General features: G+C 40.2%; 1 protein-coding gene across 1 annotated transcript; it reads right to left on the bottom strand.

Annotated features, from left to right (window-relative positions):
• Nucleotides 1-2,484: 2,484 nt before the first annotated feature.
• PANX2 (pannexin 2) lies at nt 2,485-22,791 on the bottom strand (the record flags this gene model as incomplete). Its single annotated transcript, XM_080635836.1, has 3 exons — nt 2,485-2,837; nt 4,768-6,219; nt 22,566-22,791. 3 exons carry the CDS (start codon nt 22,789-22,791, stop codon nt 2,485-2,487), a joined length of 2,031 nt encoding a protein of 676 aa, XP_080491962.1.
• Nucleotides 22,792-22,892: the final 101 nt, after the last annotated feature.

Here is a 22,892-nt window from a genome sequence, read left to right as displayed (position 1 = left end):
TGCCTTCTGGCAATTGAAAATACAGGGGCATAAGGTAGTTACATCTCTTTAAATTCAGCCTCAGGGTCCTATTCTTTCACCCTGCTTTTATTGACAGGTTTCTGATTTTCTTAAGGTGATTTTCCATACTTTTTCTAATTATTTATTGTTTTTTTTAACAAGTACTGAGCTATTAATTTGCCAAAAAAATTAATTCTAACTACAGCATACATCTAAATGAATAGGATGCAGTGGCACATTTGGCTCACCTCTGAAGTCGTCATGTGTCACTGCTATCAGGTAACTCTCGAGGGATGGCAGTTTCTCATCAGGTGAGACAGAGACCTTGCTTGCAGTCCCATCACTGGTGATCCTCCACTCCCAGGCTGCCTCGCTGCAGAAAGCTTCCTCCTGTGCCTGGGGCAGAATGAGTCCCTGGCTATACAGGCGCAGAGCTGTTATTTAAAGCCACACCAGTTTGTCAGTCACACAGGCAGTGATGCCAGACACCCTGCAGCTTGTGCTTGGGTGGGTTAGCAGAGGGGTGACCAACCTATGGCCCTGGAGCCACAGGCAGTGCATGAGCTGTTCATATCTTTGCTCATCACATGCTGCCTCATTCAGACAGTTCTGCTGCGGGCTGTGGGGGGACATCGATGTCTCCAGAGCGGGAAGGAGACAAGCCAGCAGGAGCTGTTCAGCCACCATTGCTCAGCTGCCCTGGGCCAAGCTCTATGTCCTTCATCAGCTCCAATGCTTAATGCACCAAGACCTTAGCAACCTGTTGCAGCCAGGTCCTTCAGCTATCCCCAGTGCCCCACACCAGCTGCAGTACGTGTCCTCTGGCTTGCTGCCTTTTTGGTATTTGGCTGTTCAGGCCAAAAAGAGTGGGAATAAGTGAAGTAATGCAGGTGGGAATGGTGGCTTTACCTATCCCACCTACTACTCATAGTAAAATCCCACTTGCACATAACTAAGCTCGGAAGTAGTACACATTAAACTATTCAGAATAACAGGTATTTATTTTCAGTGCTATTTTCATTAAATATTGGTATAATATATCCATGTCTGAGGTAATAAATTAAAAATAAATTCAAGGTTTCGGTCCCTTATTTGTGCTGCATATTTTTTCTACCATTATACATAGTTTTGAAGCAAACACACATAGTCCATAATTCTGAATGCAGCTAGAAATATTATTTTAACACAGTCACTTTCTGTTTCACTATAATTTTGCTGAGAACGATTATTGCATGATGCACTTTTAATAGATGTTTTAGTTATCCTAGAGTTTTCTATTAAATCACACATACCGTAGTTATAGGAAGATGGGCATGAGGATGTGCTTTGAGCCAAGGACGGCAAGTATTGAATCAGAGTAATAGCACATACTGCAGGGTTATTGTCTGCCTGCACTAGAGCCCAGATCCAGCAAAGACATTTCAGTGTGTGCTTAGCTTTAGACGGATGAGTCGTTTCACTGCCATCCATGGCCTCAAGTGTTTGCTGAATCAAGGACTAGCCAAGTCTGCAGATCTGAATTCATACACTTCTTTAACTGTGTGTTATTTGAAAACAGTCTTGCTGGTTTCATATTTTGTAAGATATTTTGTAATGACCTTTACTTACAAAATACAGCCTTTTGTCATGTTTTTTTTGTATCAGTGAAGCACCCATGAAAGTTTCTAACCTGGTTCATAAATAGACTATGAAAAAATAAGCAGCTATAATGATTTGCTTCTAAGTATTCTGTTAAAATCAACACCTGGTTTGAAAAGTTATTAAAGTAATTCTTCCCATGGTAAAATATATTTAAAAAAATAAACTCTTCATTTCATCATCTTCCAGCAAACATATAAGCTAGGTAAAGGGCAGGGCACACCTCAGGTATTTTCATTTATACAAGCAAGAGATCGAGTGTATCAATCTGTTTGCACTTAAATGCTGGTGGTAGTAAGGCCCTTTCAGCTAGGTCTCCATCAAGCCCAACAGCAGTGAGCTAAAGAAAGAAACAAAAATTTTGCTTGCATATAACATTTCATAATCCTGAATTGAAAAGAAAATCCTCTCTGCTTAGAAAAAAACTCGTGTTTAACTGCTGCCCTTAAAACAGTATAACCTCACCTCCAAGTTTTAACTTTAGTCAGTGATTCTGAACACAAAGAATTTAGACACTCACTAAAATCGCTGTAGTATTCCATCAGACTCTTAATGTTCATAAATTGTGCTAAACCCCATTTAAATCAGGAAGCTATAGTTCAGAGCTAACGGTTGTCCTGGTGTTAAAGGTCTATTTCCACCAGATTTTCTTTATCTTATTTTGCAAATGACTGACAGTGCTCATGATGTGAACCTGAAAAACCTTCTGGTGTTATTACCAAAAGCTACAGTCTGTGTGAAAACTCTCCATGCTCATGCAGTGAATTGCATCGTTGGGGGACCATGGTCCGCACTGCAGTGGTCTTTGCCCTGGCACTGAGGGCAGATCTGTGCAGCCCGTGGTCCTCAATACTCCACCGAGCTCACAATTGCCATTGGTTCATCAAATGTTGCCAACCTTATCTGCTTTGGGGTAGGGATGGAGAGAATTTCCCCAGTGTCAGTTGGTGAGTGAATACCATTGTCTATTATGTTTGAAACTTCCTCCTCGTGATCCTCGTACAGTGTGTTGATGTGCAGCAAAGGGTGGGATGGGTTGCAGTTCAGTGCAGGAGCTGGCTCTGCCTTGACTTGGTTCAAAGTCATACTCGATGCAGCAGCAGTGGTGGCTATATGGTTGTGGACAAAAGCCCCAGCAGCAGGCACAGTTCTGCATGTTTCAGATGAGTATAGGATCTCTTTTGCAGGATGAGGGGTGTCTAAAAGAAAACAAAACAGACAGCTAAAAGACAGGTTATCTCTTTCACCCTTTCAGTCCATTAGAGAGGAGTGTCCTGAACCAGTAAAAGTGGCAGTTTTGCCACTGATTTCAGTGGGAGCAGGAGTGGACCCAAAAATGAATGCTTCTGGGACCCTTTGAGAAATCCAACAAGACTGAGTCAAAACAATGGGGTTGGAAGCTCAGGGAAATAGGACAAACAACAAACGGGTTTTGTAAATCTTGCTCTTTTTAATGCATGCTCATGCTTCCTTATGTGAATGGTATTTTCCTAAAATGAACAAAAAAACCCTGAAAAGTATCTTTTATTTCTCCTCTACAGTCTGGCAGGTGTTTTAGATTATAAATATTATGATTTAATGTTTTGATAAATTTTATGACTGTTGAAATCCACAAGATGGAATACAAAACCACTGATCTTTTCAATGGGAAAAACTAGTGGTTACACACTGTAAGCCACTTGTCTTTAGAAATAACTGTGTAATTTGGCATTAACTGATGTCTCTTTCAGAAATTATGAGTCTGCCTTACCTGATGGACTGCAATGTGGGTCTAGCTCAAAAGCAAAGGTGAAAACTTTAAATGGGAATGGGGAGTAACAGAGCCCCAAAACTACAGTAATTATATTTTGCCCTTAAAATATTCAAGCACTAATTTAGATAAAAGTAATTGAGTCCAGAAAACCCCAGTAGTTTTGAGGAGTTGTAACCAGAGCAGGTGACTGGATAAGGAATGCTGTAGAATAGCTCACATGCACATTGGGGAGTTGGAGGGCTCTAAGGAGCATAGGGATTTGGAAGTGACAGAAACTTTTATACCTCAAATCACTTCTTTGCTGGGCAGTGGGGTGACGGTAGCTGTCAGTCTGTCGGAGCCCAGAGGGAGGTCTTAGCTTGTAATGAGATGAGAGCCATTGCTTTAAGTACATACAAATCCTTCTGTAACTTCAACTGCATAATGCTTCTTTCTTATGGCAGTAGCTTGCAAAAATAAACAAGAAAATATCTATCTATCTATTTATCTATCTATCTATCTATCTATCTATCTATCTACCTACCTACCTACCTACCTACCTACCTACCTATCAGTTTATCTACTGGTCTATCACTTTTCTTAATGCTCACATGGCTTTCCTCATCACTCAAGTATCTAACAATTACTGGTATATTTGACACACTCCTTTACAGTAAGAAAGGGCCAGGATTTTCAAGACACATTGAGGAAATTGAGGCATAGAAATAGCATCTCCTGTGAGACCATATGGGAAGGGAATGGTAGAATTCCTGAATCCCTGACCAGTGTCCACACTTTAGACCATTCATCCTCTGGTCCACATGAGACAAAGGGCAATTTAAAACATCTCTTGGGTGAAGAACAGTAACAATGAACTGAGTTGTGATTTCCCAGGTGACAAACACATGCCAACCCCTAGGAATTGGTAGTTAAAGAGATTTTTTCCTACAGGCAGCTTTAACTGCCATTAGCACAGTTTCTCACACACTCCTAAATGGCTGTTACTGGTCAGAGTACTGGTCATCTACCATGGCAGTTTCCATACAACTTGAAAATAAGGCATGCTTGAAACATGCTGGGTGTTGGTGGCGCAGGAAGGGCATCATGGAGGCCAAACTCTCCTCCTTTCCTTGGCAAGGTGTGACCACATTGTGAGAACCTGCTTACACTTGAAAAATTACCTGCTGTTTACAGCTCTACCCCTAATAATCCTTATCCTCCATATAGCTGTTAAAGAGAGAAAACCTCTAGTTCTAAGGCCTGCAAGCCCTAATATTATTAGCTATCCAAAAATCTAGCAAGATAGGTCAAACCGTTCAGATAAGTTTTGAGCTCCTGAAGATCACTACGCAAACTATGGTCTGTGGAGGTGGTACGGGCATTATAGCATACTGTACCTTTGAGAGAGGAGGTAACGTGCACTACAACATTTTCTTCCTGGTTTAAAAATCCACTCTCTTGGCTTTTGGATGTAGGCATTGAGGGGATGGCTTGAATCTCTGGCTTGGGTTTTTTGCTACTAAGTATATAGGGATGAACATCCAAGGAAAAGTGCCGTGTGTGTTTTTTTTCACTGCTTGTGCTTGGCATGGCGTTAGGCTCAGTTTTATGAGTGGATGATTGCTGTGAGGTTTTTGCAGCAGACTCTAATAAAGGAGCTATAAGGCTGTCTGTTGCTGTTTTTCTCCGCACAGGCTTCGGTTTTTCAGGTTTATGGTTTTCAATTTTCATAATGGCTAACTGTTCCTTGAATGGCTGAGGAAGAGGATTGGTAGTTGGGATCCATTTCATCTTCTTCCTTGGCCTCTTAATGATGAGCTGCTCATTAGCATCAATGTCTGCTGGATCAATGCTTGGGTCTATTGTTTGGATCCCTGAATCACGCATGGTTGGGGTGGCATCATGATTGGACTGGGCCAATGCTGCAAGCAGCTGGCGTACCACATTGTCATACATCAGATCACTTTCATTTGTAATAAAATCCAGACGGTTCAATGATTTTATGTGGTCCCGATTTTCATTGCAAAACATGGCCAAAATATTGATATCACAAAACTGGGACTTCTGCCACTGTTTCTTGGTCTTTATTCCAACTTTGTTCAGTTTATCAAATATGAAGTTAGACTTGCGAAATATGAAGAGGTGAATTAAGTTGATAAGGATTATCAAGTTCATGAAGCAGAGGAGAACGATATCTACACCAGCAATAATTCGCTGGAGCTGGACAGATGGCAGTTTGCAGTTCACTCTGATGTGCAATTTGGAGCTGCTTGTTTTATCTGGAGGCTCTCCTAGTGCACATGTAAATTCATTTTGCTTCTGTGTAGCATAGTAGGTGGATAAATATGTAATTGGTATGATACTTAAGAAGATGATGAACAAATGTCTCGCAAGATAAAGCTTAGCCAAGAAGTTGCTTCGTCCTCTTCTTTCCAGGTATTTCTCAAACAAGTTCTGTTCAGGGCTTTTTTCCTTCTCTGCGTTCTCAATGATTTCTCTCTTCTCTCTCTCGGTGATCCCTGGGCCTTTGGACTGAATCTGTTTCTCTATTTTTGGTGCCCGCCCTTCAGCTGCACGGTGGTAGCAGTTATCAATCTCCTGAAGCAAAAAATTAAGCTCTGAAGTCAGTCGGGTAGAGGCCAGAAATTCCCAGCCCAGAGCTGGAATGTACATTATCCCAGCAAAAGCCAGCAGTGCATAAGGTAGGAACTTATGCTCAAACAAGGAGGGCCAGTGGCTGGCATCAACTCCTGGCAAGGCATCTTTTAATTCTGTCCAACAATATCCTCTGGCATACAAGGCTTGATCGCGGGTGAAGTTGTGTGGTGTATAACAGTATATTGGCTCCTCTGTATAACAGAGAGAAAAGTCACTGCTGTGCATTTAACCTACAAAAGGAGCTCTGGAAAATAAACATTTTGAATTACATCAATTTTATTTTACTGCATCTTTACATAACCGATAAGCCCTCCATGCCTATTAGACAGCTCAGCCTGCACACATCTTCACAAAACCCCAGGCAAAACTATTTACCTGGTAATTTTAGGATGAACCTGAGCTATAAATGTCAGCAAGAAATACATATTCTGGTTTAATTACATTTCTGAGAACAATCACCTAAGCAACCGTGACCCAAACTATGTGAAGCTGAAGAACTGATATCCACTACAGAATAGCTGAGGATATTATGTGCAAAAGCTGAAAGACTCATTCAGGTGAAATTTAAGGTTCGTTCCAGCTAAATATTCTTCTAAATAGAAAAAAAGAAGATGTAGTTGAAGGCAATATTTTTAATCCTCACTAACAAAGTCTACTGATTGCATATGGTAAAAAAAAATGAAACTTAAAGACATGCAAGCATTTAGTCAACTGTATCCTTCCCACCTACCACTCTCGAATTCAAGTGTGACTGACCAGGACAGAATCTGAAATGTTAATTGTATTTCTCACTATGAAAATTCGTTTCTGCATTTGAAACTGTAACATTGTTTTTTACAGAGTGTGCAATTAAGTGGTGGAACTTGCTATCATACAGTATTATGGAAGAAACAAATACTGTGGATCAAGAAAGCAACCAGGCAAATAGAAGAGAAAGTACAGCAAGGATTATCAAATACACAGATAGTGATGCAATATTTCTCTAAGGACATGTTTAAGCCTAGAGCTGCTGGAGGGTGGAAAGGTTTATCAAAGGAAGTAACACCATATGCATGTCTATTTTAACACTCCTTCTTAAGCATTTGCTTTTTGCCATTATCAGAAGTGGGATATTGGTCTAAAAGGACTTTTATCTTGACCCAGTAGATAAATTATGTTCTAATACAATTACATCTTTCTAGCAGTACAAGAAATTAAGATAGAAAAACTTGTGAAAGCTAGAACAGTATTAATTGTCCAAAGAACAATGACCATTATCAAATCACCCTCTTCAAAGAGAAAGACAGTATTTTCATGCTTTGGCACGTAGAACAAAGGGATTATATTTTACAGTGTTCTGGTATACCTTAAAAAAACTTCCTAAAATGATACCCATAGGAAGAAGGCATGTTCTCTTAACTGATAACTGGTCAAGAATGCTAAGTTTGCTCCAATTCTACAGTTCAGATCGAGATCAAGAACAGCTCAAAATAGATCAAGAACAGAGTTGTGGTACTGTTTTCTTAATAACACAAACCATGAAGAGAAGAAATAAAATATTATGTTGTTTGATAACAATAAATAAAGCATTAAAAATTAACAGGCAGGCAAAACCGCCCAGTCCTTTTGGCTTAACAGAAGACTCCTTACTTGACCAACTACTTCTCACATGCAAGCAAATCAAAAGCATTTACTAGTTCTTTGGTAAAATGTTGAAGTGTAAACCTCTTCTGTGACCTGCAGAGATCTACATGCTGAGGACTGCACTTTTTTCTTTTTATTGAAAGTGATGCAGTGAGGATTCTTTTCTAAAAATAAAACCAATTTAAGCAGAGTTGAGAGAACAGATGATACTACCCAAGACAGCATGTGCAGTGAGTCAGCCCTGCGAAGTCTTTAAAATCACTTTTCATTACTATTTTGAAATGATCTAACTCCAATTTCAGATGAGAGCTTAAAGCACTCTAGTGTTAAAGTTTCCCATTTAGGTTATTTCTGTGTGTTTACAGCCATGTGTTACAAGATAAATGATCACTGACTCTTGGGTTTGGTAATTACATGCCCTCCTGACCAGACCCATGAAGGGATACATACAAAAATTTCAACTCCTACTATCAAAAAGCTACTATGATTCCCCAGGAGAAAAAGTAGATTCCTATGTGAAAATGGTCCCATGGGAGGGGGTGGGGGAAAAGGCAAAGAATGGCACGTTTCTCATAAGCAGAAATACTTTGAATCAAGTGCCCCTAAGTTCAGTAGAACCTGCCAATATGAAACCTAGTTTCCTGTGACATGCGTTGGTTCCTTTCTCCTAGTTCTCAACACCATGAATACTTGGGAAGACAGCAACAAATATTCATACAGTTAATCCATAAGGATTATTTTTGGATTCGGGTATCAGTTGTTACTACTAAATGAAGTGTGGATAGTTTTCTTCAGTTCTCTTCACTGTGACCTGAAAGCTAAGGCGACTTCTGCAAAAATTGCATATATATATACCAACAATCAAATATATATTTTTTTATAAATTAAAAAAGGAAACAAACCAAAATGTCTTAAGATTTACATTTATGTTAGACAGATTACTTGGAGACTAACTCTACACTCTGTCCATTGCCACTGCTTCAATGAAAAAAGTCTGAAGAGCTTTGCAGCTCGAGTTTGATCTGAACAGCTTCATTACAGGCTACTTCAAAAATGAGGCTGCCCAGCCAAGTAGAAAAAGCAGTTGAAATTTTGCAGGAATTTGTTTGCTTTTCCTCTCTTAAATGTTTTTATTTGTTCCCATTGTTTGGTAAGTTGTGAGAGATCTCTAATTTATTGGGATAGATGAACATCGTGTCCCATTCTTCTTCAATGTTATGTTCTTGGTGCTAGTCTAATATTTTCTTTGCATATTTGTTAAAATGACATGATTTTCATGATATACAATGTAAATCCCAAGACCCTGCAGATGAAATTCAATCCTCTGGGAGGTCAGTGGGACTTCTGATAACTGATTGAAGTGTGGGCATGGAGTTACAATGCAGTTTTATTCAAATGGTATTTTCTAATATGTTTGAGCCATACTCACGGTCAATGTATGTCACTAATGTTGGTAGTTATTCCTACAGGGGATTTAGCTTAAGCTTCTCAGCATACAACTTGACTCACAAAGCATAGCATCAGCTTTAGGAAGCTCATGCACCTAGGAAATGGTCCAGACCATGGAGAAGTCAGGAAATGTTCTTTTTGCATAATTTTTAATAGACTAAGTACCCCATGCTAATGCTGTGCAGAAATAATTACTACATTGGAAAAAGTCCTTGATGTTAATATATTATAAAGTTATATTATATATATTATGTTATAAAGTATATTATACTTTATCTTATACTGACTTGAGTATAAAGATGCATACTAAGAAGCTTAGCTTCCCCTTTTTCAGTACTATTAGATGATCACAGGAGCACTGCATTAGATGTTTTTAACAGTTGTACATAAATACATTTTATCCTGCTCACCTATGCATGTAAGTAGCTTCTAGAAGTCCACAAAACTACTCCCATAGGTAAGGTATGAGAGAGATCTCATTGAATTTTTTGGACATGCAAAGAAGATGAAATAATCAACACAGAATTACTTAGTTGAATTACAATATAATTGATTGTGTTATGCCACTTAAAAAATTAAAAATCCCTTGGCAGCTAAGTTTTTTCACATGCTCCATTCTGTACCATCTCATCCCATCAGTTTAAGCACTACTTAAATGGAGAAAAATTACTTGCAGGAGGTACTGTGGTATAAAAGGCATACTTTAGGGGAATTAAAGAGAGTGCATGGCTGTGAGATCACAGCCAAGGTAGGGAGAGTGACAAAGGAAGGAGCTGTGCTGAAAAAACTCTTCAGAAAGAATCTAAATAAACAGTATGGAATGAAGGAATGAAGGCAAACCATGGAAGCTAGAAGCTGCGAGTCTGCTGCCTTTTAGCAAAGGCTCCAAGAAATGCTTGTGGGCTTCCTCCAGGCACGGGCTCCCACTCCTACTGTTCCCAATCTAAGGTCAGCCATCTCCTTTCAGTGGTTCCCCAACCTCTACGTACTTCAGTGTCCATTCACCTGCCCTCTTCAAAAGGCTCTGAACTGAAAAAGATTTCTCATGCTGCAAGTGCTAGGCATGAAAATACGTTAGGTAAAAAAAAATCTCTTGCTTAATTTCAACCTTGAGATACAACGCTGTTAAGTTCTGAAATTCCTCAAGGAAGCGGCTGGAGAGCTGAGGCTTGGAGTTGGAACCCCTGTGAACTTTCCCACTGTAAAAGTGAATCTCAGATATGGAAATGGAGTTACCAATGGAAAAACACAGTAACTGTTGTTCTAGGCCATTCCCTTAAGTTATCCCCAATGCAGACACATGGAAACACTGGAAGGAACCTCAGAAGTTACTGATTCACACATCCTGCTCAAAGCAGGGCCAAGACTATGTTCAGACCAGCTTATTAGGGCTTTGTGAGTCTGAAAACCTCCAAATATGGGGACTATACAAGCTGTGCAACATGCTCCAATGCTTGATTGTCCTCAAGGTGAACTTTTCTTTAGGTCATGTCTAGCAAGAATGGCTGATTCATACAAGTGTGATTTTTTACACAATTGAGAAACAGCCATCTCCAAAACCAAATGCAATGGCCAGTTGCACTATGAACACATTAGGTAAAGTATGGCTAGAAGGCTATCATTGAAACACAAGTGGCTAGAGCTCAGGCCTCAGTATTTCATCACAGTCAAAGGAAGAGGTATCATCAGCACAGTTCACCAAGGAGGTGTGTGTGTTTTCCCTATATATAAAAAAAAAGCCTTGGAAAAGAAAAAGGGAGCTGGTGTTCAGTACACAGAAATGAGACTGTTAAGCATACATGGTGAAGCTGTAGATATGTATCACTCCATTATCTTTGCAAACTAAAGTTTTAACACGTCTTCCTGGGAAAGTGAATGAATTGCATCTAACAGAAACATTCACTTGCCCCTTCAAAAATAAAGGTGAAAATGCCACTCTCTTAGTATTCAACACTGCAAAAATTAGATCTGCTCCTAAAAGGACTTAAGTGACTTCATGCATTGGGCAGTTTCTTTGAAGGCAATGGGATTACTCACACTGCACAAAATTTGGCATGTGCATCTCTCTTTGAAGAACTGATGCTGTAGGGAGAGCAATTGCAAGCTTGTAAAATTTTATTATGAGCAAAATTATTTAAATAAATATGAACAACACTTTTACAATGCTGTTGGTAGACATTAACAAGTAAGGAAAATATTAGTAATAAACAATATACACCCTTATATAAAAGGGCACGACTTTTCACACCTACCGTATTCCCAGTGAAATAAAGTATATTCATCCAAAGCAAAATATAAACCATGATAATAAACTGTCTCCTGTGACACCCAGCTTTTAGAATTTACTCTCGAAAAAGAAATCATGCTTTATTAATCTTCCAACTGAATTGCATGATTTCAACATTCTAGTGCAGTAATTCAGTAATGCAGAAGGAACACAACAATTTTATAACAGCTGACAGAAAAAAAAAAAGAAAAAATGGAACCGATTTCTTAGAAAGTGTAATTAAGAAATGAAAAAAAAAAGAATTCTTGTGCTTGCTACACCAGACAAAGGTAAGTATGCCTCTTGTGCAAAAAATCCTGCAAGGATCTAGAAGTAAGCATTCAGCCTGACCACCATGACCCTGCATTGGGTACAGGCAGGAGAAGTGGTGCTAGATGCTGCTGAGCAGGCTGGATCTCCCAGCTCCTGGGCGACTGCCTAAACCCTCATGCTGGAGACCTGAATTAAGTATGAGGTAAGTACACTGATAAGTATACTCACTGAGTTAAACATACTACAGACTCACCATGGGCCTAGTGCCTCCTACCAATTGGCCTTCAGCCCTCTTGAAGAGGGCTGCTAAATCATCCTCATGCTGGTGCGCAACCTGCCTCTGAAGAAAAGCTGGAATTCCAGCCAAGTTCTCTGAAGCACTCCTTGTACAGTCTCTCCACTTGACTCTAAGAAGAAATTCAGTGTTTAGGTAGAATCTCTGGATCTCCCTGCCCATCAGATGCCAGAACACAAGTTTCTGTCAACTAAGATAAATGACAAACACCATTCAGCAATAAATGCCAGTACTTGACAAAGGTAGTCCTTATAATACTGCTCTCCTTACATTGTGTCACATATGTGTAAGCAATCAGACACGCCTCATTCATCATGGCTACTAAAAGGATTGCACAAGAAAGCAAGTATCAAACTGTTTATTTTGAGAATCAGAAATAATTTATTTAGTAATTTTTCAGCAATTTTTAAATGGAAAAGAATAAATGTCCTGGATCCTCTTCTCTCTGGAAAAAGAAAAAGAAGAACAAAAACCATCCATGTTACTGAAGTTGAAAATGTAGTCTAAGGAATTATAACATTACCTGAACAGCATAAAGGTTTTCCATCTCAGACACAGTCTACAAGGAATACATAACTCTCTGCTTGGAATATGATTTTAACAAATGCTGGCTAATACCCGAACTAATTCACAGCTAAAGGAAAACTTCCCTTAATTTAATTGGTTGATCTCAACTACTTCATTTAAAGGGTATTTAAAGGTTAGAAATTAGTACAGCATGAGGATGGACTCCTGAAATTACTTTTGTGTATCAACTGTAGTCATACAATCCTATTTAACTCACAAAGTTTACTCATATGAGTAAGAAAACATTCATCAAACTAAGTCTTAACTTAGCAAGCTAACTGTTACTTTAGCAAAACAAGAAGACAATACCTTTACCTTCTTTCTTAGGGAATATTCTTTCCAAATCTGAATATAGGTTCCAGGCCCATGAAGTCTTCCTAAGATACAAATTTCTCCAAGATCAACAAGGTAAGGTATAGCCTTTTTTGCCCACTCTCTGAAACCACTTGCCCTGTTTAAGGAAAATATCTTTAAAAGAAAGTCCCTGAAGAAATGAGACAGGAAACCACTGCTGCTAGCAAGTTTTACTGACCTGTTCTCTACCAGGATTAGTCATAATGGGTGAGACGTAGATAAGCAGTTTTAAAGACTGACAGGTAATGGGTTACTCACAGGGTTAACTGCAGTGTAAGGGCAGCAGCAGGTGTCTCTGTATTTACAATTTGGGACATTTTCCGTGCAGGTCTACTGCCTGAACTATATATTTTGGATCAGCAGAATCAATAAATTAATAACACACTTTCTTAGTGTATATCTATATTTACAGAACCATATTTCCTGTATGTAATAAACATTTGCTCTTCTAAAATTGGCTGGTATTTTGAAATTCACTTACCAGCAATCTGAGGCTTAAAGACTTGTAACACCTGCCCAGGTTATTCAGGAGAGAAAGATACCTACTCCTACATGGCTGATATGTTGAAGCCTGTTGGAGAAGTTATTCCAGAAATGGCAACTGTTATGCAGAAGGTGCAGAAACACCTAAATGAAACCCCTTAGAGTGCTTCTCCTATAGAGGAATGTTTCCTCAATAATGAGTTACCATCCACCACGTGATGATGGCTGTGCAGTATGGTGGTAATGTCACTGGAAAAAGAGCTTATTTTATAGTGACTGCACTGCTGAACACCATTAGAAGCATTTCTTCCTGTGCTCAGGAGAGCTCTGTGAGCACACAGAAAACACCTGAAAAGATACGACAATGCTTGTATTTGTACACAGAGGTCTGTTCCTGTATTGTAATGCTGCTTTGTATTATGTTAAGATTTGAGGGAAGGTTAGAGCTGAATTTAAAAGAATGTGTTCATCAAAATACAATTAATGAAATTCATCCACACACAGTTCTACAAAAGAGATCTGAGTAATATTTACTTCTAAATTTAGCACTTACATGAAGAGGTGAGTGGAATTTTAGTGATGTACAGATCTTCTGTATAGGAGAAATAATGTGTGAAAGTAAGTGTTTTAATGTTTTCCAAAGATCAAAACAATATTTTGGGGCAATTCAAAAATTCCCCTCTAGGGAATCCCAAAGCAACTGCACAAGAACCCAGACACGATGATAATGTAGATTACACAACACCTAAAGCAAACTGCAAGAACATGTAGATGCCAAAGTGAAATGAATTATGACAATCCAATGAAACCGACGATACACAGACAAGGGTGGCTTCTTAAGTCAAGAGTCAGGCACAAAATACAAACACAGAAGCAATAGGAAACAGCAGGTTTGTCCTATTGCATTGCTGTTACTTACTGACTAGAAATGAAAAGGATGGCTTGTATTTTGGCATAAATACAGCATCCAGAAAAAAAGAAGAAAAACACCAATAGTTAGTTCATTAGGTAACAATGTTATGTTAACAACATAGTATTGAGGAAGCAGAGATGGCCAGTCCACTGCCCTCCTGAACAGGTCATGGATCTCACAAAAGACAAGATACATCAACCTCAAAATGATGAAATAATTACTTCAGCATATAATTAAAATTCTCCAGAAATAGTCACTGAGCTCTAAGCTGCAAAAAACACACTATGCATCGCAGGGCCTGGCTGCTTCACTGCTCTGGTAACTTCGAATCAGCACAACAGGCATGGTGCCAGTAAACGAAAGCAAACAAACCCCCAAACCTTCCTATCACAATGAACTGCTGTATTTCCCAGTTCAAATGCAAGAGTATAATACATGCCTGGGACAAAATCCCCAATGACGTAAATATCTGCACTGACTTCAATGTTGGGGTTTTTTAGAATAAATCCTCTATCGTGTGAAACAAAGGGACTCTCTACAAGAACCATGCCAGTCTACTGCAGAATTACTAGTCTTTTGTAATTAAATGTGTATACCTACTGGGGGTGCCCACTGCAGTAATTTTAATACTGGCAGAACCCAAGGAACTCTGTGATGATGCAGATTTGTCTTGAAGAGTTTTATGGCTCTAAGAAACAATACAAGCTGAGATTTCTTCTAGATCATGGATGCATAATTTCTATCTAGTTTAGGGACAACAAAAAAAGCCTCAAATACTTCAGGGTAGCTTTGAAAAACAGTCTCAACCCTACTTATATTTATTCACAAGGTTTCTTCTTGACACATGCGAATGAATCAACAAAAATATTTTTGACCATCTGTTCAAATTGTTGAAGTTATCTGAAAGCATGTGGCAAGCTAAACCTCATCCACATTTTGGACCTTTTCACATACATGACACTTGAAGATGAAGGGGTTAACAGTGCCTACAGGGTCATCAATGTTCCAAATGAAAAAAAGATGATGCATATGTGTCAGTGAAGCTTGAGAAATGGATTTCATGCAGAAGAGCATCTGTAGCAGCTAGGACCTGCAGTGGAATTGATTACATATGTGAAATGCATAAATTGATTACAAATGCTCATGCATTTCCTCAACAATACCTTTTTATTTAACATTCAGATATGTAACTGCAGATCTTTAAATGACCAAAACTCAGAGTTTTGTGAGTTACATGAGAACCAGCTTGCACATCTTGTGCACACCTCATGTTTGTGTGTGAACTGCCCTTCCCCTTTTGGGAAAATCTTCTTCGGCAGTACGAACAGCCAGCAGCTGAACTGAAGCCAGCCTTTGGTTGCCTGTACTATTTCATTCCTTTTAAAAATAAGTGACTTGAAAGCACTTAAACACAAGTGGTACTGAGACACTCCTTACATTCTTTTTTTGCTGCTGTTTATGCACTGGTGTCGTAATGCACACAAAGCAATCTGTCCCTGTACTCTTAACACTAACAATAATCACTTGGAAAAATATAATCTTCACTTTCTTACTGTATGTGGCTTTAAGTACAGTTGAAGAGAAAAACTGGAAAATTAGATCAAAGGCCATCTATCAGGTAAGTCACCTAAGTAAATATATGTAAATATCCTGCTCACAACTTGAAACAAAAATGCAAATTATGAAAGTTGACCAGCAATACCAAATAAAACTCCATCTGGTAACACAGAAATCTTCAATATACACTATTTCAAACATATTGTTTGTTGAAATGCATAAAAAGACATTGAACTCAAGCATATACTGTATTACACAGTAAAGTAAGCATGACTTATGCAAATGATTACAAATCAGAAAATAAAACACAAAAACTTGAACTGACCCTTCAGTCATTTAACTTACTGTCTCCTTCCATTACTTCCTCATGAGAATTTTCTAGCAGAAGGGTGGTAGAGGCTGAGCTACGTAACTGCTAAGAGACATAGAAATACAGTATTTATGAGCAATTTTTTGGGGATTTTGTAGGCACTGTTTTATAAACCTAGCAAGAAAATTGATGCCAAAGCTTAGCTTTTGACTAAAATATAAAAATCAACTGGATGATTGTTTTGCTTTATTTCAATAAAGTATTTGCATTTAACAGCTTCTGAGAGAAAAGCAAACATGGTTGCAACATGGAAAGAATAATTCGCTGTGAACAGAAAGCGTGAGGCATTAAACAAGATGGATATGACTTAGCAAGCCTTGTAATTGACCACATCAGCCCTAAAGCTTTTGAAAGTTTGGAAATCAAATTATTTCAATAAGTTGAAGATAACAAAAAACAGAAACAGCAATGTATTTTCCTTTGGGGACCACCACTCTCTGGTTCCTTACACAAAGAACCTCCCACAGATATTGCTTCTGAACACAATACAACACTGAATTGGAATACTTAAACCATTTACTTAATAAAAACATTAAATAATACAAACTAAGCAGCACTTCATGAAAACCAAGTATCTCTTCATCTACTCTATTGTAGAACAGCGTCTTAGAAGCTCAGCACATGCCACGAGATGCTTCCCTACAAAAGGTTGCCCCTCACTGCCAGCAGCATCACTGCCAGGTGCAGGGGACAGAATACTGCACTTGCTGACCCAGCAGCATCCTACCTGTGCATGTGGTTTCTGTGTACTAGTTCCATTGCTAAAACAAGGAGAGCAGAGGAAAAAACTAAAACCACATGGAACATCCAACAGACCCACTTCAAACTGGTAATGAATATTGCAGTCTAATGCTCCTCATTCTGTACATTTTAATAAGGAAGTGAAAATGGAAAGGTGTTATATTAAAGGACTAATCCCTTTTTATCCAGATCCATGCCACCCCAGAGTGACTATGCCTTGACAGAAGCTACTGAAACATCATAACTAAAACCAACTGCCAAACACCAGCATGGACTATAGCTGGACTAGAACTATGTATCTTGGAGCATTACCTACTAACATTTAATTAAAGTTTGGTGGTTTACCATTTTTTCACTAAATATTAGTCTAAGGCTAGTCTGCTTCAACAAGGAAACACTTCAAATACTTTCTTTAAAAATAAATAAGTAAAAAACCCACAACCAAACCTTTATCATAGAAAGGGGAACCAAAAAGGCTCCAATGCAGCTAAAACGGAAGTATAGAAGTCACAACCTATACCTGCAGGCTTACAATTTGCTTCTCCACCAGACAGTACCTCGCTTAGTCATCTATTCCTGCACTGGGACAGTGCTGTACAACCAAATCTGAACTCTACATTCATACTGGTTGCATTTTACTTCCAGTTTGCACAGGAATAACTAAGTGTCCAAGCTGCTAGGGAAAAGACAAGCTTATGGATCTTCAGGTATGGGAAATCAAATCTATAACGAGTCATACAAGCATGGACCTTTGCAAAGCACTTGCAAATACATGTGCATGAGTGCTCTAGAAAATGTCAAGGAATATACTGGGTGTGATGGGGGTCGTCGCTATTCTGACAGAAATTCAAATGCACTGATATTCATATTTAAATAAATAATTTTAAAAATTGCTATATTTAAAGTATCAATTTCCAAACAACATCAAAGCAAACTGAAGTAAGTTCCCTTGGGACTACCAACTGCACACATTCTTATTCCTAACGAGGACACTGCCACAAGAGAGGTTTCCTTTAGCCTATGTTGTTTCTGTAGGCATCTTCACCAGTGTTGAGAGCTCTATGACTCCAGAAAACCAATTATACTTAAACACAGATCTACTCACTGGGTCAGAGACACATGTCTCCAAAACTTTCCTTATTATCCTTCAGGTCAACATACACTGGCCCCTAACTACAGGATGTCTGGGTTTTATATGAAGTCTGCCCATGGGGAGTTTTACAAGGGGAAACTATTCATTCTTCTTTTGTGGGTGCTCATGTAGGCTTTCTTTGGTGGAGTGGCTGACTATTGCTGCTAGATGACTTTATGATGATCTTATGCCCAGTATAAATACAGCACATGGATTTATTTTAATTAACTTTCTAGAGGTGTTCTTTCTGGCATCACTGGTTTGCTTGAAAAACGTTAGAGAATTGGGAGACTTGGTAATCATAATCTAAGAGGTTAGCTGAGTGACTTTCTTTTCTCTTATGAAAGAAAGTTGAGGAAGTGCAAAGGAAGGCTGTATTTCTTTGCAGAAGGGCCAGGGCAAGAACTGCATCTTACTTTGGCTGTAAGAGTGAAATTCTGCTCCCATTGAAATCAATAATAAACTCTTTCTGACTCCTTTGCAGCCTGAATTTAACTCTCAGGAACACATACTAACCATGTGTGTGCCCTATGCCTTCCCTCTGCAGAGAGCTCAATTTCACCCACAATGCACTGCCATCTATTAGTGAAGTTTGGGAACAAAATTTTATCTTCCAGTAAATTTTGGTTATGTTAAAAATTAATGTATAGGGCAAAAGCAGGCCAAGGATGACAGCCTATTTTTCTGCATCAAGTCAGACTGTAAGGACACTAAGCACCCAGGGCTGCATAACAAGGAGCGTGGCCAGCAGGCTGAGAAGCCCTCTCCTCTGCTCTTGTGAGACCCCTAGTTTCACAAGAAGTAGTGCATCAGCTGAAGTACTGCATCAGCTCCGGGGGTCCCAGTACAACTTTCTGCTCGAATGAGTCCAGAGGAGGCCACAAAGATGATCAGAGGGCGGGAGCACCTCTCCTATGAAGACAGGCTGACAGAGGTGGAGCTGTTCAGCTCTGGGAGACCTTACAGCAGACTTTTCAGTATTTAAAGGGGGCTTTTAAGAAAGACAGAGAGAGACTTTTCATCAGGGCCTATAGGGACAAGACAAGGGGCAACGCTTTTTAAGCTGAAAGAGGATAGATTTAGATTAGATATTAGGAAGAAGTTCTTCCCTGTGAGGGTGGTGAGGCACTGGCACAGTTGCCCAGAGCAGCTGTGGATGCCATATCCCTGGAAGTGTTCAAGCCAGGTTGGATGGGGCTTGGAGCAACCTGGTTCTAGCACGAGGTGTCCCTGCCCATGGCAGGGGGCTGGAACTAGATGAGCTTTAAGGTCTCTTCCAACCCAAACCAGTCTACAATTCTGTGATACACATAATAGAAGAAAAGCATTATACCTAATTCAAAGCCTTTTGTAAGACACTAAGTGATTTATCCAGAAAATCGGCATAGTACCTGCTAAACAATTGTCTTGCCTTGTATGCTACTGAACAGTAATTTGTCATTTAATTTTTCAAAATTAAAGCAAAGATCACTCCAGTAGGAGGACAAACAAATCACATGAATTAAATGCATCAACCTAAACAACAACTTTGCCCTTGCCACTAAACCAACATAATTAACTAAGTAACTTTATCTTCACCCACAGGTAAACCACAGTATACAATATATTATGCTACATACATAATAATATTTAAGGTTTATTTATAAGATATTAATTAACAATTAACATGCTTTGTGTTGTGTTGTGGGGTTGATCTCTGCTTCTGTACCTGCTTCATCACAACCTATGGCTCCAGAAGGCTTAGTGCTATGCTTTAAGCTACACTTGATCCCACACACTTAAATTCAAAGATAGATCAGAGAGATAAGAGGCTCTTATCTCCTCCATGCACACATCATGCAGATTCTTCCAATTCTCAGCAAAAGGTTTGTGAGAAACGACTGCTTTTTTGATAACTACACTTTTATGTCTGGAGTGCACACACCACTGTTCCATGACCTTTACCAAACAGTGATTAAATAAGATGGTACAGACCCTAGAAAAAGGAGTGGTTCTCAGTTTAGTGACGTGATGACAGCTTTTTCCACTGCATATCATTAACAGAATGAAGAATAATGGAAACTTTCAGATAAGCACATAAAGGCCCAAAGCAAAGTTTGGGAAGCTACTATGATATTCACCACCAAGGGGCAGCAGGATCCTGACTCAATTTTGTCACAAAGGTTTGTACTTTCATACCTATTATTTATATTGCACATAGCGACAGTATCCAAAGCAAGCAAATGATATTTCTTTTTTTCAAGTGGCAGTGCGTGGATGAAATATAACACAAACAGCAGAATCAGTAGTAAGCATGTGTCCATCTGGACTACTGTTATTACAAGGGTCAATGTCTATGGACAAGCTTGACTTCGCAAAGAAGTCTGAGCAAGTATTGTTTTGCTAACAGAGTAACATCTGATTCAGGACACATTAAATTAATGGAAGTTTTGCTCTTGAACACTGTGGAAACATAACTGAATCCACCAACCCTGAATTTTTCGACTCCACACCCAAACAAAGAATCTATTTAGTTTCATCAGACTCTTAACGGTGTTGCTGTTACATTGTGCAGTATTGTTATTTTTTTCTCATATTATTTTTCTAACTGCATCTGAACAAACCAACCATCTCAACAAACACATAACATCATATGAGAGAAAAGTGTTATCCTGTATTTTTCCAAAGACATACGGTGTTTTCTGTGTTGTCTTGTAAGCTTTGCCCTGGCAGGACACAACAGGTTACTGTTCTATACCTTACTGGATTCAATCTGCATCCATGGTCCCTAGGTAGACACAAATGATTCTGCTGTCATCCTAAAGAAGAGTGTTCCACAGCACAGAATAAATTCAATTGCAGAAATATAGACAGATGCAAGCAAATTCAGGATACACCCCCCCCTTCCATGTGTATGTGTGGACCTTGTATAAATCTGAATCTCTTAGACATGAGGCGTCCTCCACAATCTACGGTTCCAGAGGACTTGTTCATATGGAGCAAGTTACTGCTACCTGCACAAGCAGTGAGTCATCAGAGGGCTTCTGCTAGGAAACGTGCACTATTGAAGGAACACACAGGAAGGGGCATTACCTTTTCCGCACCCAAGGTCGTCTTTAGGCCTACTGAGGTTCAAACCTCTACAATCTCACACATATACTTACATATGTGCTCTTGCGATCTTCTGTAGGATTGCTTTTGCATTAAGTTTACTTCTCTACAAACCAACCCAAGGAAGGCATCCCAAACCTTTTGCATTCTACAGAGGAATTTCTCAGTGGTGACCTTGAATCCTGCCTTTCAGTCACTATGAAGATACAGCTTTCAGATGTTCAGCAAGCTTAGCATGTCCTGAAAATATGGTCTCTCTGACATAGCTCCAGATGACCACCCAAAAAATGGTCATCTGGATGGCCATTAACTGTGGCTGAAGATCTTGAGCTATATAACTGTATAAAAACTATATAACAGTTTAAAAACTCAGGTAGACTGAAAAAACTTTACCTATAATTAAGGAAAATCACAAGACTCCATTTGTAAGCAGTTATCTAAGTGATTTAACTTTATCTCATAATGAAAACAAATATTAAGGACATTAAGTGTTGGAAGTCAATCCCAAAGCAGTGTGCAAAGCAAGAACCTGATTCTGGTATGTTTATACTGATTGAATACAGCCAGTTTTCTCTAACCTTAGAGAAAAGGTTTCTACAGAGTGCCAGTGTGTACAAAAGTGTAAATAATTTAACGTCCATCTTCAGTATGGAGCTTCAGTGGCCCTTTAAAGCAGTCATGCTGGCAGCTGCACTCATCAAGCTTATCTTTATCTCTGCCATTACATATGTGCTAAAAGGTGTCATAACAGTTCACTGGGTCAGTAATCTTCAAGGCTCATCAAAACTTGACCTTCCTAGACTGGAAGGACTCCACACCAATGGTGATGGGCAATCAAACCTGGCTGTATGCAAGATAATATGCGCTTAACAAGAACAGACACCAGTGATTTCCACTACCACAACATGGCAAAGCACAGTGTGCATGTGTCTCCACACGTTGTACCACTCTCCATGAAAGCATTGCCTCTCGCTTCCTAGCAGGCCAGTTCAACGGTCATGTTGCAGACACCTGAATTGACGCCAGGACAAATGCTTGAAGTCAGCCGGGGTCCAGCTCAGGACTGGTCCCGGATCCAACTCAAGTAGTGTAACACCACACCCCGTGTCCCCCTGCCAGCAGCAGACACCTTCCCGCGCGTTGCTGCCTGCAGGCCACTGACCAGGGGCCGCTCGCCGAGCGGAGCAGCAGGGTCCCCTCCCCACCGGCGGGGAGAGGCGCTCACCCGCCCCCCAAGGTGAGGGCCGCCGGCCGCCGCCTCAGCACGGGTGACTGTCAGGGAGTGGCTGCCGCCGCGACGCTGCTGCCCCTGCCTGCCAGGGCGAGGGGTGGCAGCCGCGCTCCGAGCATCGGCGCTCCCTCTCTGCGGCCGTGAGGCACAGCCTTGCCCACCCCGCCTGCAGCCGCTGTCCCGCCGCCCTTACCAGCGAAGTTCTTGGTGAAGACGAGCGTGACGAGGAGGATGGGGATGAGGACGGTGCCGATGGTGACCACGCGGTCGAAGGGCAGCTCCAGCTTCAGCTGGATGAGCAAAGCCGCCAGCGCGCCCGCCTTGTCATCCTGCTGCCCTGGCAGGATGAGCTCCTTCAGCTTTTCGCCCGCCAGCAGCGCGGTGGCCATGTCGGGGTGGTTATCGATGATGTGTTGCATAAGCGGCAGTGGCGGGCGGCCTCACGCCGCCGGGCCCCCCCGGAGACGGGCGGCGCGCCGCGGAGGGCTGGCTGCGGGCGGCGCCCGCCGGCCTGCGGGGA

The sequence above is a fragment of the Psittacula echo genome, assembly GCF_963264785.1.
Source record: "Psittacula echo genome assembly, chromosome: 1".
Taxonomy (NCBI): domain Eukaryota; kingdom Metazoa; phylum Chordata; class Aves; order Psittaciformes; family Psittacidae; genus Psittacula; species Psittacula echo.
This window is presented reverse-complemented; position numbering and strand designations above follow the sequence as displayed.